This window comes from Trichoderma citrinoviride, assembly GCF_003025115.1.
Source record: "Trichoderma citrinoviride strain TUCIM 6016 unplaced genomic scaffold BBK36scaffold_5, whole genome shotgun sequence".
Classification (NCBI taxonomy): Eukaryota; Fungi; Ascomycota; class Sordariomycetes; order Hypocreales; family Hypocreaceae; genus Trichoderma; species Trichoderma citrinoviride.
The window spans coordinates 930,954-947,855 of record NW_020194713.1 but is presented as its reverse complement, the minus strand read 5'-3'; the positions used below and the strand labels follow the sequence as shown (position 1 = coordinate 947,855).

At 55.2% G+C, this 16,902-nt stretch overlaps 5 protein-coding genes across 5 annotated transcripts; 2 read left to right on the top strand and 3 right to left on the bottom strand.

Annotated features, from left to right (window-relative positions):
• Window positions 1-727: 727 nt before the first annotated feature.
• On the top strand, window positions 728-4,816 carry BBK36DRAFT_1135035 (DENN-domain-containing protein). The gene is made up of 4 exons (XM_024892508.1): window positions 728-1,451; window positions 1,518-3,818; window positions 3,890-4,342; window positions 4,793-4,816. Exons 1-3 carry the CDS (start codon window positions 779-781, stop codon window positions 4,336-4,338), a joined length of 3,423 nt encoding a protein of 1,140 aa, XP_024750797.1. The 5' UTR covers window positions 728-778; the 3' UTR covers window positions 4,339-4,342; window positions 4,793-4,816.
• A 536-nt stretch (window positions 4,817-5,352) lies between these two features.
• Window positions 5,353-7,460, bottom strand: BBK36DRAFT_1196798 (DUF726-domain-containing protein; the record flags this gene model as incomplete). The annotated part of the gene is made up of 3 exons (XM_024896954.1): window positions 5,353-5,916; window positions 5,978-6,802; window positions 6,902-7,460. 3 exons carry the CDS (start codon window positions 7,458-7,460, stop codon window positions 5,357-5,359), a joined length of 1,944 nt encoding a protein of 647 aa, XP_024750796.1. The 3' UTR covers window positions 5,353-5,356.
• A 2,054-nt stretch (window positions 7,461-9,514) lies between these two features.
• BBK36DRAFT_1135034 (DNA/RNA polymerase) lies at window positions 9,515-11,580 on the bottom strand. Its single transcript, XM_024892507.1, has 4 exons — window positions 11,502-11,580; window positions 11,118-11,415; window positions 9,716-11,045; window positions 9,515-9,571 (listed from the first exon to the last, which is right to left on the bottom strand). Exons 1-3 carry the CDS (start codon window positions 11,562-11,564, stop codon window positions 9,718-9,720), a joined length of 1,689 nt encoding a protein of 562 aa, XP_024750795.1. The 5' UTR covers window positions 11,565-11,580; the 3' UTR covers window positions 9,515-9,571; window positions 9,716-9,717.
• Window positions 11,581-12,241: 661 nt separating this feature from the next.
• Window positions 12,242-14,075, top strand: BBK36DRAFT_1196794 (anthranilate synthase component I-like protein; the record flags this gene model as incomplete). Its single annotated transcript, XM_024896953.1, has 3 exons — window positions 12,242-12,253; window positions 12,392-13,823; window positions 13,936-14,075. The coding sequence occupies 3 exons, from the start codon at window positions 12,242-12,244 to the stop codon at window positions 14,073-14,075; spliced, it is 1,584 nt and encodes a 527-aa protein (XP_024750794.1).
• Window positions 14,076-14,700: 625 nt separating this feature from the next.
• BBK36DRAFT_1158309 (hypothetical protein) lies at window positions 14,701-16,218 on the bottom strand (the record flags this gene model as incomplete). Its single annotated transcript, XM_024894099.1, has 1 exon — window positions 14,701-16,218. One exon carries the CDS (start codon window positions 16,216-16,218, stop codon window positions 14,701-14,703), a length of 1,518 nt encoding a protein of 505 aa, XP_024750793.1.
• Between the last annotated feature and the right edge of the window lie 684 nt (window positions 16,219-16,902).

Below are 16,902 nucleotides of genomic sequence, written 5' to 3'. Positions count from 1 at the left end.
CTCCCCTTTTGAAGCGAGCCGCCTTAATCCCCTCGACCATCTTTTCGCAGCTCGCAGTCCTGCATCCCGCCCTCTGCTCTGCACTGCATTGCACTGCACTGCTACTCCTACCGCGCAACCGCTTTACCTGCGCTGCGAATGCATCCGTCCGCAGCCTCGACCACAGCTGGCGAACCAGTGCTGAGCCGTGGCGTTTGACTTGCCTGCGGGACCAGGAGCATCCCCGGAAAGAGAACCAGTGTGTCCTCCAACGACCCTCGAGCTCTGCGCCGCAGCAGAGACCATACCAGAGACCAAAGGGGGCTCCCAGACTCGACCCCCCCTCCCGCGTCGCCTTTTCCCCCAGTCCAATTTCCACGACATCTCCTCCTCCGGGCCCGACATCGCCCTTCTGCCCACTCTCTCTCTCCTCCTCCTGGGACACGCCGAACAGCAGATAATACGAGTCCTTGCCTGCCTGTGTCTTGGTGCGTAGCTGTTCCACAGCACCTCTGGTGGCGGCGGCAGCGATGCCACCTACCGTCAAACATGCTCCGTGCCCCTGTCCTGCGTGCCCCTACTGACTTTGCTGCAGCATCCAACGTACCACGCGCCGTTCACCGACTGCACGTTCCTGGACCGAGACGAAGAAAAACCCCACGGCCGGCGTTGGCACAGGAGACGCACGACGAAACCAAAAAATATTGACGTGCTGGGCTGCTGAGGGGCTCCATCAGCACTTTTGCTCAAGCAGACATCGCCGTCTCTACGGTAAGGGGGTTGGGATTTCTGGCATGACATGGAGGGCTCATCGACTCCCCTGGCGGAATACTTCTGGATCGCCGGCATCGAGGCGGTTGTTTACGATGAGTCCCTGCCGCCAGTAACCCATTCCACCGAGACGACCACCATCGTCGAGGACGGCGAGGCGGAAGAGGAGGAGGACGCCGCGAGCAACCACACCAAACCAAGCGCCGCGCGCCATTCTCGCCAGAATTCTGCCAACCGCTTCTCCAAGCTGTCCCTCAACGACCGAAACTCGGTCCACACCATCGAAGAGGACGATGGCAATACGAGGAGTAACAGGAGCAGCGCCACTATCAAGGCCAAGCCGGCCACTGGCAATGGCAATGGCGTCCCCAACGGAGATGCCGCCAGCAATGGCGGTTCCATGGGCGAGTTCCTAAGCCTTATGGGGGACTTTGATTTCGACAAGGCCCTCCTGAAGTTTGCTGCAGAGAGGGAAAACTTCCTCGAGGATCTCTCCTTCAGTGCCGGAGCGAAAACTCAGGCACGGCAGCCCATGGTCAGCCCTCGAGCCGAGCGCATCCGCGCCGACGAGGCTGATCCCAGCGGGAGGGCCAGTCCCCTGAGGAGCCTCAAGGGTAGCATCCGCCGCAAGATCAGCTTTAGGGACATGAATAGTCTGCGGAAGCAGCCCAGTGTTGCGAGGCCCATGTCGCAGAGAGCTCGTGAGTGCCCTTTCCTGCATCTCTTTGACATTCAGACCATGTCTGGCTAACTGTGTCTTGTAACAGCCTCCATACGGACCACGAGAAGGCTTAGTAACTACAACTCTGTGATCCCTCCCCCCGAGCCTTTGAACACCGATCCCGATATGCACCCCCTCAAGAGACGCTTCGAGCCCATGCTTCTCGACCGGTACCCGCCCAAGACGGCTACCGAAGAGGTTGCTCGCCGAGGCAAGTTTCCCGACTATGTGCCCATGTTCGCCTTCCCGAACGATGTTCAGATCGTCTCATCCGATGATCGACCGCGATCGACCTGGCATGGATTTACCATGACGTCCGACGACAACTCCAAGCTGTACGGCATTACGCTCATCGTATGGACAGCGCTCCCTGCCGATGTGGCAGAAGTTGTGGAGAACAAGTGCGAGGACTGGCGACAGAGCCACATGTCCAATGAAGAGCGAGAACTGGCCGCGAGCTTGGGAGTGCGTCTCGCCGGCGAGCGATCGCACTTGTCGCAGCTCTTGGCCAAGCTTGGGACTCTTCCCTCAGGATCTCCGGCCCGGGACAGACTTGAGGACGAGATCGGAGCTGTCGAGGAAAAGATTACCCTCATGACAGATATGCTGAGGCCGCTGAGGCACGGTGCAGCTTCTCGAATCGAGGGTCTCACCACCGGCGAAAGCGGACTCTGGGCTCCGCGTGCGTACGGTATCCTGGGCAAAGATCCTGCGAACATGGCCTTCTGGAAAGAATGGCTCAAGGCGATTGTTGTCCCGATGACCGACGGCGCCGTTCTCAGGATTCCCCCAAGTTCTCCAAAGGTAGGGCGCTGGCAGCCCCTGGAGCAGTACGTCGTCAACCTGTGCACAGAGGCCTTCAGCCCTCTGGGCTCCAAGACTCAGGTTGAGATTGGTGTGCGGGAACTGCGCCTCTTCTCTCGCAAGGAGGCAGCGAACGAGATCCCCGGCTCCAGAACCATTGACATCTACGCACTCTTCAGATGCCTCTCCCTCGAGAACATCGTCGCTCTGTTCGAATACGCCATGTCCGAATCCCGCATTATCTTCCTATCCTCCCACACCAGCATGCTGCACTTGGCCTGCCATGCCCTCGCAAGTCTCCTGTACCCTCTCAAATGGGCAAGCATCTTCATCCCCATACTGCCTGCCAGATTGATCTCCGCCCTCGATGCGCCTTGCCCTTACATCGTGGGCGTTGAGCGCCGGTATGAGCGCATCGACCTCCCTGAAGATGACTATGTCCTGGTCGACCTCGACAAGGACACCATCGATGCTACGTCGCAGCCCATCCGCTTGCCGCGGCAGCACCGCCGGAAGCTAATGTCTCTACTGCAGGTGGCAGCTCCGCACAAGCTTCGGTATGGTGTCACCACAGGGCCTCCCCCTTACGCAATGGAGGCCTTTCCGTATGATTCCTTTTCGTCGGAGAACGCATCTCTGTTCACCAGCGTTGCTCCACCGTCCACGCTGGGCAAGTGGGTTTCTCAGAACTCGTCGAGTTTCGCGGATCCTGACCCCCCCAACGAAATACTACCCCCTGTCTTCAATGGGTTTTCCGTCTCCTCAGTAGACAATGGGAAATCGGACCGGCCAGGGACTAGTAAGTCGAACCAGACCAGTCCCCAATCTTCTGTATCCCCAGTGTCCATGAAGTTCCCTCCTATGCCGTCGACTCCGGTCTCGCGCAGTGATTCAGGGTTCGCCTTGACCTCGACACTCAGAGAGAAGCGATCTGGGCATTTTGGAGAAGACAAAGGCCGACGAAGCTCCTCTTTCGGAGTCGACAAATACCAGCCCGTGCACCGGCCGAGCCTCCCGTTCCTCAATGGCCATCAGACGAATCTGTCCATCTCGACCTTGGATTCTCAGTCATCCTTCGGAGGAGGCTATGCTCCGTCCACATATGCGGCCTCTACTCTGGCGGCCTCGACCATCATGCCCAACATGCAGATTCAACCCGTTAGCAACACGGATACGACGGTCTGGGTGGAGGGTCACTGCTTCAACTGGAATCCCAAGGACACGGCGTCGGTATGCACCATTTGCGAGGAGAGGTCCGAAGGCGACGGATTCTACAAGTGCGGAGCCTGTAAGACGGTTGCCCACGGTAGATGCTTGGGCTTCGTATCCCTGGTGTGTCCTGAGGCTTTTCACGCTGATCGTGTGCGAGCGGCGTTTGTGCGGTGCCTCGCAAGTCTGCTGTACACATACCGCAAATACTTGGGCAAGCCTTCGAAGCAGCACAAGAACAGCGGCCAGCTCTATACCTTTGACATGGATGGATTCATCAAGAGTCTCCCTTACGATCAGCAAGAGTATGTTACGATGATGCGGGAGACGCAAGGTATGTCGAATCATTCCAATCCCCTGGACTTTTCTTTGCCTCAGTCGCTAACCATGTATCTCACTTTCCAGCATTCAATGAGTTTATCCATGACAGAGAGATGAAGCTTGCATCTGATCCCGAAATCCGACTCTTTGACGAGATCATCATGGCCAAGAAGGCCCGTGGGCGCACCGCTATACCTTCCAGCCTGTCCCGCCTTTCGACCCTTCGCGGCTCTGGCTCGACCAACTCATGGGGATCCAGCCGAGGCAGCGGCGGCGTCAGTGGTGCCAACGGCAAGGTGCCCCCTTATCTGAGTGACACCTCAGAGCACATCTGGCGCACTGCCTCTGTGCCTCTACCCAAGGGCAACTTCCCTGGCGAATATCACAGCATCGTGACGCGGATGCCGGCTCGCCTCGACACCTCGCTGATGCGTGAGCCACGCACCATTCAGGGTGTCCCTCGCGTCGAGCCGCGTGGCCCAAGGGGAGTTGCTCGGAAGCAAGTTCCCAACATGGGCAGCACACCTCCATGAGCATAAGAGCCCCTTTCCTGAGAAGAAGAGACCTCTTGCTGTGGACGAAACCCTGTGCATGGAAGAAGAAGAAACGGAAAGAAAAAGACCAGTGGCGTGGGTGAAGAGGAAAGACGAAGTTGAAATGTATAATAAATTCATACGCATCGATGTAATCTATTGTCGGAAAATCGCAACATACTCGCGGGATGGGACGCGAGGCCGGATTACCTTCTTCTGCCCCCCTTCTCCCCCTCCTTTCCTCTCTCCTCTTTGACTCTGTGGAACGCAGATAAAGGCGAGAGGGGTGGGAAAGAAGAGAAGCAAGGGGCATGGCATGGATGGAAGCAAATTGGGGAGGGGAGAGAGAGAGAGGCACACAGACAAAGAAAGGGCTGGATGGAAACGGATGGGGCATATATAAAAACCAAAATTTTTTGTCCTTTATTGTTGTTTGTTTGGTTTGGTTTGACACTGGACGGGACGGAAAGCTCGTTTTTTTTTGCTTTTATATAGATCAAACACTTGTGTTTATTCTTTTCTCGCCTTTAATTGCTTCTTCTGATTCTTCTTTTGTCCTTTTTTTCAGCAAGGGAGCTGCGTGCCAATTGGACTTTTGTTTCGAATCTACATATTCTACATTGATTCGTGGACTTGATTTTACTCCCTTTACTCTGCGTCGCTCTGCCATACATCTCTCTCTACCGACTAGACTATGTAGCATGCCATGAAGGCGAAGGCAAAAGAGGAGCATCGCCCATGGACAGAAGGGGGAAGTCAAGTTTATACTGCTGAGACGGACACGAATTGTATAAACAGTAGCACAACTAACCGAACCATAATAGCTAGATAGATACAAGAATAATTGATAGACGGCTAGTGCCGCATCAGACAAGATGGAGACAGCTCAGTGCTCAATATGAATAACGTAGACTCATCCCCCCTACCCGACGCAACACTGGCGCGAGCCCTCGGACAATTTGGTGAAGATACGGCGTCGAACAAACAACAAGCTACACGTTGGGTGCCCTGATGCACTTCACTTTCCCACCTTGACAAAATCCGTATTGACATCCTCCCAGCCGACATTCTTCAACACCAGGCCTACTTGGCTTTGATAGCTCAGATGGCCTCGCGGAAGACTCCGCACTCTGTAGTTCTCTACTCCATCTGCCCCCTGGATCTCCTGCAGACCAGCGACACCAAAGTGAGTATTCGAGGTTCGATAAAGAAAGCCCAGGATATAGTCTTGCTCCGAATAGACGTTGATCAAGCGGCCGCACACAACGCTTTTGAGCGTCAGCCACACTCGACTCTCCGATGGAGCTGGAGTGCCCATCATGATGACCGAGTCGATGATTCCAAACTGTCGTCGCTCTGCCAACACCATGAGGCAGGTGTATATGGCTCGGGCTCCAAGGCTGTAACCAATCAAGGAAACTGGCCTGTCGCCCTGAAACTTTTGTCGCATGATGGCGTCAGCAAGGACCGCACCGGCCTTCTCCGCTCTGACCATTCCGACACTCCAAGTATTATCTATAATCTTGCTTATTTTGAGAAGGGCAACCGGCCAGGTAGACTCGATGAGGCATGAAAAGACTAGGAATGGAGTCAGCGTCAAAGGTACAGAGTTGTGTTCAGGTAGGCTAGTGACACTTACTTGTTCGAGCTTCAATCTCTGCCTTGCCGTCTTTCCAAGCACTGCTCTTGATGGCAGTCTCGAGAGAGTTACCAAGATTCGTAAGGGCTGCAACTTCCCACCGCGTGACATAAGATTCGCTATGGTGGCCCAGACAGCGCCAACTCTTGGTGACGTCTTCGTCCTCAAGAAGAAAACCACTGAGAGCGATTGTCAGACTGAGTCTGCGATGCTCTGCCGGGAACTCTCTGGCGTCACGATATTCAGATCCGTCTAAGCCGTGAATAGGGATGAAACCAAAGTCTTGAATCTCTCGGGAAAACGTCTCCATCATCTTGGCCGTCGGCTTCGAAGCATTGATGCCAAAAAGTGCGCCCATCTGCACTGCATTTTCTGCCATTGTGCCCAAGAGGCCTGCAGCCGCATACGGAGTGAGGCCCAGGCCCTCATGCGCAGTACCAATGCCCACGCCGGTAAGGGGAGCGGCAAGTTTGCCCGTGCCGCATCCCAAACCGACCTTCCAGCGCCGTGAGCTCTTTGACTCTTCTGATTTCTGGCTGACCGCGTCCTCCGGAGAATAATCAAGGGCCGCCTTGGCCAAACCTTGAGCAAGACGCAGTTCTTCGTCCCGATATACTCTCGGTGGGAGGTTCAGCGATGTTGTGAGGCTCATCAGGAGCTGTCGTGAATTTGCCGTATACTCTTGCATGGACAGCAAGACCAAGAAGACAATGTGCAGATACAGCTTGCGCTTGTCAAGATCAAGAGACCAGAGAGTATTCGGAATAGGGGGATAACGAGCGGCCAAATCACGATCCACGTAGTTCGATGGTGCTCGCGGCGGGCCTACATAAATGTTAGCTGCTGAAGCCATATTGTGTCGTCAAGGGCTATCCATGATGCATTCATGGAACACAATCAGAAAGTTGATGAAGTTCATCTTACCTGTCGCCAAAGTCAGAGGGCTGCGCGTCATTGCACCTCCGCGGCCTCCTCCGCCACGTCCCCGAGGAGCTCCTCTCATTCCACGTCCGCGGCCTCGAGTGCTCCCCTGGGGAGCTTGCTGTTCGTTGACAGCTATATCTCGAATTCGTTGCAGAACGGTACCCTGCCATTTGCGGAAGAAGACCATGGCCTCCTTTTTCAATTCCCGCAGCTGTGGCGTCATTGATTCCTTTTCTTCTTTGTCGATTATCTCTCGTGGCTTGTCAAAGGACTTTGATAGATTAGGGTGCTTCAGTCCCATGAGAGAATGAGAATGGGATGTAGACCTGTTCTGTTTGTGATGCAGCAGTGGAATCATAAGCCAGTGATGGTGGCCATGGTCGCTTTGGATAGGGACAACGGGAGGGGAGTCAAAGACATTGCTAATGTCGTTGGCCATTCTCTCCGTGATGGCGTTGATGAGAGTCAACAGGTCATTCTTCTCTGCTATCGAGATGATTCCGGTCAGGTCAACTGGGCGACGTTGGCCGTGAGAGCCGCCTCCGCGTCCGCGAGCCATGGCTGACGCTTAGGCGTAATCGGTCACGGCTTTGCTTCAGGGGGGATGAATGTGTGTGTCGTGCTGAGAAGCAGCTGTCAGTCTCTCAAAGTCAGATTCTGATAGAAGGGTCGTTGATTCGACAGGCTGCTGAGGTCGAGCAAGGATCCTTCAAGAATGCTTTGCAGACTGCCAGATCCTAAGAGATGGGATATCGATCGCGAACAGGCTAGTTTCCGCACAAGCAAGCAGTCGATCAAGGAGTGTCAAATTGGACGTCAACTGCCGACGCAAATGCAAACAAAGAAAGTCTTGCTTCGCAGCGACAAGATACAAAAGATGAAACTGGCCGAAGCTCGCGAGATGCCGTGCAGCTGTCAAGTGTCTGACGCGGTCGGTATATCGAGGTGGTGATGAATGGCTGGTAATGCGAGATGCAGGAGTTGAATCTGCAAAGCCGCAGGATGACGAGAAGAGACCGAAGAGAAATAAAAACAGAGAGAAGAAGAGAGAAGAATGAAGCGGAAAAAGAGGTGAAGAGGAGGTGAGCTGAAACGTGCAGCTGGGAAGGAGCGCTGGTGAATTGAGGACTGACCGGCCGCCAGGTGGCTGCCAGTCGTCGTTTCCAAAACGGAGGGCAGGAGCAGGTTCGTGCATGCACCACATGGAGGGAAGGAGCAGACAAGGAAGGAGAGAGGGGGGAACTGGAGGAAAGAGGAACCGGGGACAGTGGGAAGGCAGATGGCAGATACAAACTGCCTCGATGTGAGAAGGCAAGGTAAGGTAAGGTAAGATAAAGGGATATGTGTGGATGGATGGCTTCAGACGGAGGACTTGGAAGGTTTGCTTCACCGCGCGCTGTGATACAGAAAGCTTAAAGGTGGAATGTCTACGGTATTTAACAGGTATCGACAAGTAAGGAGACAACAAAGAGACACAGGAAACAGGACAGGTTGTGAGTGTGGCATGCAAACAAGAACAGATGGTCACTGCATCACGTACGGGAACGGGACTCGACAAGCATCAAATCAGCAGGCCGGCTTAACTTCTTCTCTCTTTCGCTCCCCATCAGCACTTCAACCCTCGCAGACTGCAATTTGCGCAATACTCGGCTATAGGAATGCCAGTGGCTAGGTAGGCTGCAGCAATAATTGTGATAACGGCAACAAAGGAAGAGACAAAGACGCACCAATAAAGCGGTAAGTCCAGCTACCAACGGAGGACAAAAGCAGAAGATCAAGAGATCACAAGGCCACAATGGCAGTAAGGCGAAGCTGCCAAAGCCGTGCTTCCCCAGACATCGGCATCGCATCTGTAACGGCCCCGCGTGTCGTTGCCGGCCATTGCATGTTGGAAGCCGTGACCTTTTCGGTCTGCCTCTGCCTCTGCCTGGTTGAGTGAGTGGTGAATGCCGGAATGCTTATGATGTGCCGAGCCGACAGGCGGGAATGGAAGCAAAATGGAAGGAAAGAAGGGAAAGAAGGTCATCAAAAGAAGACGGACAGCCGTCGATGTGGAGTGAGAACTGGAAGGCGGCATCTCAAACAGGGAGCTGAAGCAGAGGCAACGATAAATCTGCTGCATTCCCATCGGCAGTAAGAGGACGGGATGCAAGTTGGATGCCGTAAAAGACAAACAAAACCCTAAGCCTGAGGGCATCTACTGGCTTGGTACCTGTGTGCTGCATTTGAGCATCACCGCCATTCCACCAGCCAGACCATATCAAAGGAAGGCCTTTCACATGCCTACTCCTTTAACCACGTAGAGGTCCACTCTGGGAATGCATATCTTTGGAATGACAGTGTCGATAAGTTGACGTTCGCTTCACTTCTCCAGTAGACATCTCCGTGACGGCTGGGGCGAACCGACAAGGCGCTCAACTATGGTACAACAACGGAGAACCTTGACGGTTACACCGACACGAGATTATCCGCCCACAAACAAGGCGGAGACGAATTGTCCCATCATCACTCTGTTTGCCAGACCGAACTCTTCGGTATTGACGACATGTGAACTTGATCCAAAAGCCCGTTCCAGACGCACAGCACCTGGTCCAAAATAAGCCATTATTCCCCGGTACGTTGTCGGGCCGCTACCCCTTCTAGATTCTGCCATCTGCCAACAGCCGTATCCAGATTCTCGTGACTATCCTTATTGTTCTATTCTCGTGTCATTTCTCCCGAGCAGTTTCCCTCAAGTCTCCTGACATGTACTTGTTCGAAAGGGATTCGTTCAAACAGAAAATCAACCCCGCTGATTGTTCTTCATAAGAAAAAACTCATTCGCCTAGCTCATGGTATCGCAAGTGGGCAGAGAGGGCAAAGGACGGTATGGAATGGCCGCAGGTTGTGCAAGTGGAATTGTCCGTAGCCTCCCAGGAAATGTCAGAGTCCAGATCTTCAGGCACGGAGCCCTCCTGCTCAATTTCTGCCTCTTGATTACTCTCGTCCACAGCGTCAGATGCGAGTCTCCATGGCGCAAGTACTTCATCCTGCCTCTTGAACATGACTGCAATGTCCCGTCCCGCTCCCGTCTTATCGTCGGTAGCTCCGGTGACGATGTTTGCGGCGCAGATGTTAATCAGCTGCAGATTCCACGTTTGGCCCTTTTCGTTTTGCAGACGGCGAAGTAATGGCAACAACGCTTCTGCCACTAGCTGCTGGGCAACCTCATCAATATCAGCCTTGAGATCAAACGCAAAGTTTGGCAACGGCCCTGACCGAGATACACGACTGAAGCTTTGAGACTGGGAAGCGCCCGACTTAGGCCACGATCGAATCGATAGACGAAGCGTCCTTGGCCTAGCAATCCACTTGCGACTGCCTGGAATATCCGAACCGTAGTCCGACACAACAAGGTCTACTCTCATTCTCCGGATAAGGGAACACGACAGCTTGTGCAGCTCTTCCGTTATTCTGGGAATTGTGTCAAGGCCCTTGTACGTGTCTTCAATGCTGATTTGCGATGGTACAGTGTTGGTTTCTTTGACTTCGGTAGGATCCACGCCGTGAAGGAAACCCCAGACTCTAGCTCCAATGCCTCTTTCGGCACCCGGACCGCCCAAGAGGGACTCCAGAAAAGAAGGCGAGATGGTTGGGTGGAGACGGGCTTCTCGTGCAGTCACCAGAGAGTCAAAAGGGCCAGAGTCCTTGTCTAGTTCCTTGGCCATGATATGAGACTCCAGCAGATGCGTGATCTTGGAGCCCATTCCCGGGACGGTGCGAAGCTTGTGTCCGTCGACGAAGCTGATGATATCATCGTCGGTAAATGCAAGCAGCGTTGTCTGGTTTCGCGGCTTGTTCTTGCTGCCAACTAGTTTGCTCAGGAGCTTATTCGTCGAGATGCCACAGGTTGATGTGTAGCCAAAGTCCTGCTCCAGCCTAAGTCGCAAGTATTGGGCAAGGTGGGAGCCCAACAGATGCCTCAGGTAGATGGGACTCTCCAGATCCACGTCATCAAGGGTGACACCGACGACGCAGCCTGCAATGGAGGATAAGTCGCATGGAAACCCCAATTCGGGATCCTTTTTGGACAGGTAAAAGAACGAGTTGGCCATTGAGCTCCGGTTGATACAGGTCATGTTATAGTCAATGATATCCGTCACATCTGGTCGGCTTGTCAGTGCATGTATCTGCATGTCATTGCACCGGCAACCCAGCCGTGCGCGAATGCACGCACCTAGGAAGACCTCATCGAACCCTAGCCGTTCAGCTTTGCCGTTCCAAGAGTGAGACCTGAGGAAATTGAAGAGGACCTTGCTCATGTCCCGAAACGGCGTCAAGTCCTCGCCGTCGACGAGCACGAGGTCCGGGCATATCCTCTTAGCCTCTGAGACCAGCATGAGCTTCTTGACATTGCGGCGACGCGCATTGTAGTTGCACGTGGCCAGGATGTTCTTCTGCTTGATGCCCACCGGCTTGGCCTTGAGGGCTGGATTCTTGTGCTCGGCGACCTGGGCGTAGAAGCAGTCGTAGTCCTGCATGTGCGACCTGGCTCATTAGTAAAGACGGCAACACGAAGACGATGACTCGTGTCAAGCTGGAGGAGCCTCGTAAGACGGACAAACTGCAGAATGATGCGGCCCTCTTGGCGCCTCGGCGGCTTCTTGGCTACGGAGCTGTCCATGCCATCATCTCGGGAGTAGTCCAAACCGGCGGGTCTTTGGACTGAAGCTAGAGCAGCGTAAATGCAGCGTCTCAATAGGAGGCGGTTGGCGATGCCGCCATTTGAGACATTGTATGTACAAGTGCGAGAGGCGTCGGCCAACAGCTTGCAGGGCCCGTGCACGTTGACGGCCCTGATCCGATCACGCTTCGGGGCTTTGCAGCCAATCAGAGCTGTCCACCACAGGCCTCGGTCGGTTTCAGCGCCCTCCCGTCGCTGGAATGCCGCTGCCAGCCCAGGCCCTGCACCAACGCCACCAGCGCTGTGCCCCAGTGCTCACTTGCCTGCTGCGTCCAAGGAACAGCGCCCAACACGCCGGTGCCGGCCCTGGAGCTGCCCCGCCACCGCTCACTGTTTGATTTTCGATCTCGGGCGTGGGGCAAATTCGAGTCACCACCAGCCAGATTGAACCTTTCCGATCTGACGTCTGGCGGCGTCTTGCTTGCTTACCTACATCCTCCAAACAACGGCCCTGGCGATAGTATAAGTTGTTGGAGCTTCTCGAAAGGACACACGGCGCGTTGCCCGGAGAAGCTCACCTGTGCTTATCCACGTCTTCTCTGCTGCCCTCTTGTCTTCCCCTCTCCCTGTTTTTGCCCTTCAATTCCTCGTCCACGCCGAATTTGATACCCTCGAAAATGGCACATGTGGTAAGTTAGTCACAACTTTTTTTTTTCTGCGCTGCTGATCGACACCCCCCTCGAGAGTTGCCCAGATCTGGCACTCTGCCTTTGTACGATGGCCTCAATGCGCTAATATCTCTCTTCTAATCGTTTGCGCGACTCTAGAGAAGCTTCGTTCCGTCTCTCGACGACGTCAGAGAGATCCTCAACAAGCCCGTCAAGGACGGCGCAAAGAAGCCCACGCTCGTCCCGGTCTATCGCCAAATCTCCTCCGACCTCATCACCCCCTCAGCCGCTTACCTGAAAATCTCCGCGCATGCCAAGTCCACATCCTCGGCCTCCTCCACATATTCATTCCTGTTCGAGTCGGCGGCCACCGAGCAGGTTGGCCGGTACAGCTTCGTCGGCGCCAACCCGCGCAAGATCCTCACCACCGGCCCCGGATATGGCGAAGAGAAGGATCCGCTCCCAGCGCTTGAGGAGGAGCTGGCGGCCCATGTCGTTGCCCATGTCCCGTGCCTGAAGCTGCCTCCCATGGCGGGAGGAGCGGTTGGATACGTGGGCTACGACTGCGTGCGATACTTTGAGCCCAAGACGGCGCGGCCGATGAAGGATGTGTTAAAGATCCCTGAGTCCCTGTTTATGCTATACGATACGATTGTGGCCTTCGACAGGTTCTACGGCATCATCAAGGTCATCAGCTACGTCAAGGTGCCGGAGGATAAGGAGACGGGCCTGGAAGCAGCATACGACGAGGCGAAGCGAACCATCGACGAGCTGATAAACGTCCTCAACAGCCCCGAGATCCCGCTGCCGGAACAGGGTCCCATCACGCTGGGCCAGGAGTACAAGTCGAACATTGGGCGCGAAGGCTACGAGGCCCACGTCACCAAGTTAAAAGAGCACATTGTCAGCGGCGACATCATCCAGGCGGTGCCCTCGCAGCGCTTCGCCCGGCCGACCAACCTGCACCCCTTCAACATCTACCGGCACCTGCGGACCGTCAACCCGTCGCCGTACCTGTTCTACATTGACTGTCAGGACTTTCAGATCGTCGGCGCATCCCCCGAGCTGCTGGTCAAGTCGGAATGCGGCAGGATCATCACCCACCCCATTGCCGGAACCGTCAAGCGAGGCCAAACACCAGAGGAGGACGAGCGCCTGGCCAACGAGCTGCGGTCCTCGCTCAAGGACCGGGCGGAGCACGTCATGCTCGTCGACCTCGCCCGCAACGACGTCAACCGCGTGGGCGACCCCTTCACCGTCCGCGTGGACCGCCTAATGGTGGTGGAAAAGTTCAGCCACGTCCAGCACCTCGTCTCGCAGGTCTCGGGCGTCCTGCGGCCGGACCAGACGCGCTTCGACGCGTTCCGGTCCATCTTCCCGGCGGGCACCGTCTCCGGCGCGCCTAAGGTGCGGGCGATGGAGCTCATCGCCGAGCTGGAGAAGGAGAAGCGCGGCGTGTACGCCGGCGCGGTGGGCTACTTTGGGTACGGCGGAGTGGACGAGAACGGCCAGAACGTGGAGGGTGCCATGGACACTTGCATCGCTCTGCGGACGATGATGGTCAAGGATGGTGTGGCGTATCTGCAAGCAGGTCAGCTGATTTCCCCCCTTCTTTCTGCCCCTTTTCACTTTACCACGTACGAAGAGTTCAAAAGTGAAGTGTCAAAAGTAAAGCAAAAACTAACGATGTATCATATGAATAGGCGGCGGCATTGTGTTCGATTCTGACGAATACGAAGAGTGGCAAGAAACCATCAACAAGCTGGGCGCCAACATGCAGTGCATCACTTCAGCTGAGGAAATATACTATGACCAGCAGCAGCAGAGCGCAACGACGGCCTGAAGAAGACGAAAGAAAAAGAGAAAATACATAATAAAAATGAAATAAAACAAGTGTATACAGGAGTTCTTGCATGAGGGTCATTACTTTGGTTCAGGTAGTTGGGTATGTCGTAAGGGCGACTCGCCAGTGAATGGATTATTCCACTTGACCGTTCTTCACATGAAGCTCCGAGGTTGATCAAGGTGAAAAGCTGTTGATCAAACAGGCGAGTTATGTATTAAAAGATTAGAAAGGTATTGTTCATGTTCGTGTGTTTGAATAATCAAAGCGCGGGCTAATGTATTGGAATGATATGAGAAAATGGTATAGTAAACAAAAGCCACAGAGATCCGCCCCAAGTCGCAAGAAACAGAAACGCCTTTGTCCATATGCAGGCACTTTCCAGTTGCCATTCATGATATAGTAATTCGTGTCTCATCATAGTCAAGAAACGTACAAGTCTTGTTCGCCATGGTTGAAAAAAACACATCTGCCCCGGCCGTCCAGCCCCCTTATTCCTACCACTTCACTATGTGTACAAGGCTTCTTCTTTGATTTCTCAATCTCTTTTCCCTTTTTTTTTCATTCTTTTTTTCTTTGTCTTCTTCTTTTTTGCCCCCCTATTTGAAAAGCAGGGGGGAGCCACTCAGCTGTCCACGCTTACATGCGTATCCTGCGCCTCAGCTAGCTCAGGGATAGGCGTATCCCGCTTCCGCTTATTGTAGCCATTGCAGGCATAATACGCCCTGCTTCTGGGCGGCGCCGTCGGCGTCTTCACGTCCAGCTCGGACGCAAGAAAGCTCGCAGCGGGCCCGACGGGGAGGAAGACGCCCTGGAAATCTTCCGAGACGACGCTGCTGGCGTCCGACATGTCAACGTCAATGGCCGAGTCGGCGGCACTGCTGCTGCTGCTCTCGATGCTCGTCGTCGGCGTGTCGGGCACCATCTGGATGTCCGGGACGACAGCGTTCGCACGCACCGCCCCGGCTTCATCTCCGTCGTCGTCGTCGTCGTTGTGAGAAGGCGCCTTGGCCGTGGCCGTGCCCCTACCCCTGGCGGAGGCGGAGGCGGAGGCGGCTTCAGCCCTGGAGGCGGCGATTGCGCCACCGACGCGCTCGTCATCCTCCTCCTCCTCGTCCGCCACGCCGATTGTCCAGACCCACTGGCGTTTCTTCTCCTTGCGTTTGCGCTTTCGGATGCCGCCCGTTTCGGATGGCGACAGGGACGACGACGGCGGTGGCGTCCCTGCACCGCCACCACTCAGGGCCGCGAGCTTGCGTCGCATGTCCTCGAACGGGCCTGGCGTTTGGCCCCCATTCTCGATTTCGTTGGGCGAGAATGCCTGCTTGAGGTTGATTGCCCTGTCGCCCCCAATGGGCGAGAACGAAGGTGACGCGGGTGAGGCTTCCTCCACGAGGAGGTCGATGTGCGATTTGGTGTACTTGTTGGTGATGATGGTCTGGGTGAGAGGGTTGTTGTAGCCGACACGCTTGGCGGCCTTTTCCTGCAGCCTCAGGGACTGCCGCCTGGGAGAGGCGGGAATGGCTGTCCTGGGGGGTAGAGGCGAGTTGCGCAAGATGCTGTGGAGAGAGTGAGGGTGCGTATAGGGAGCAGGAGCAGCTCCAGTGGTGTACGCAGCGGTATACCGCCTTGAGAGGAGCGGCTCGACTGGCGAGCAGGGTGAGGTAACGCCATATGTCCTCGCCCTTGAGGAGAGATCCCTAGGGGAGAAGGGAAAGGCGCTGGATGTGGAAGAGTCGACGGCGCCAGCTGACATGGGAGGCGTCGGCGTCATGGTGCTTGGGAAGGCAATGTCCATCTTCTGCGGCGGTGATGCGGAGGTCTCGGTGGTCGGTGTCTGCGGGAAGGCGGCGACATATGGCGTCTTGATCTTGAGCTTGGGGCCCCGGGGCTCGGCTGGCGTCTTGAGGGAGAAGCTCTGCAGAGTGTTGATGGCTGTAAGGGGCTCGGCCTGTACTGGCGTAGACCTCTCGATGGCGGTTGCGTAGACGTTGGACAGGGTGTTGCAGGCTGTACGATCGGTAGGGTCGACATGGAAGCCCTTTACTGGCCTGCTGGGGACTGACGAGCCGCAGGTGTTGATCTTGAGGGATAGCCGCGGCCTCTTGGGGGCGGAGTTGTGCTGAAAGGGTTGAGAAGCCATCATGACGACGGCTGTGAGGTGTCGAATAGTTCGTATGGAGATGAGTATTGGACAGAGACGAGAGTAGTGATGGTAATGATCGTAATGACGAGTTCGAGGAGAGACGACGGGATGTGTGTGGAGAAGACAAAACCTTGATACGAGAGAGAGAGAGAGGACGAAGAGACAGAGAGAGGTATGGAGAGTGGGGTGCGTCAACGAGATGTCGAGTCGGATCGTATCGACCCCAGGCTGTGTTATATCAAGGTGTGATCAAGGTACGATGAATGGGGACGCATAACAGATGCAGGCCCAACGATGTGTATAAGTAGCAATGCCTGCAGCGAAAAGCAATGCCGTGATACAGTGGTTGTGCTCTGCAGAGACGAGACGAGAATAGAAATGACGCAGGCAGAGGAGACACAAGTATCAAGTCAGGTTGGGTGCTGGACAGCAGATGGCTGGTGATGGCAAATGGGCGGGATCGTCGGCGGCTATATACGACGAAACAACCGCGCATCAAATGCTTTGCATCCGTCATCACCTCGTCGGTCTCGTCCGCCGTGTTTCGTCTCCGTGGCTTCTGCTTCGAGCCCGTCCGTCAGCTTGTTTCGTTTCGTCTCCTCTGCGTCTCTCTCTCTCTCTCTCTTCACTAGCCTCCCCCCCCCTTCCCCCTCTTCTCCTCGTCCCTTTCTTCCTTTCTTC

Bases quoted from the DNA above. Each gene is read 5' to 3' on its own strand.
- BBK36DRAFT_1135034 (XM_024892507.1), bottom strand. From the start codon at position 11,564: ATGGACAGCTCCGTAGCCAAGAAGCCGCCGAGGCGCCAAGAGGGCCGC. The intron at 11,416-11,501 runs GTCCGTCTTACG...TCGCACATGCAG, and splicing joins GCCGCATCATTCTGCAGTTT to GACTACGACTGCTTCTACGC. The intron at 11,046-11,117 runs GTGCGTGCATTC...CAAGCCGACCAG, and splicing joins GTTCGATGAGGTCTTCCTAG to ATGTGACGGATATCATTGAC.
- BBK36DRAFT_1135035 (XM_024892508.1), top strand. From the start codon at position 779: ATGGAGGGCTCATCGACTCCCCTGGCGGAATACTTCTGGATCGCCGGC. The intron at 1,452-1,517 runs GTGAGTGCCCTT...GTCTTGTAACAG, and splicing joins GCCCATGTCGCAGAGAGCTC to CCTCCATACGGACCACGAGA. The intron at 3,819-3,889 runs GTATGTCGAATC...CTCACTTTCCAG, and splicing joins GATGATGCGGGAGACGCAAG to CATTCAATGAGTTTATCCAT.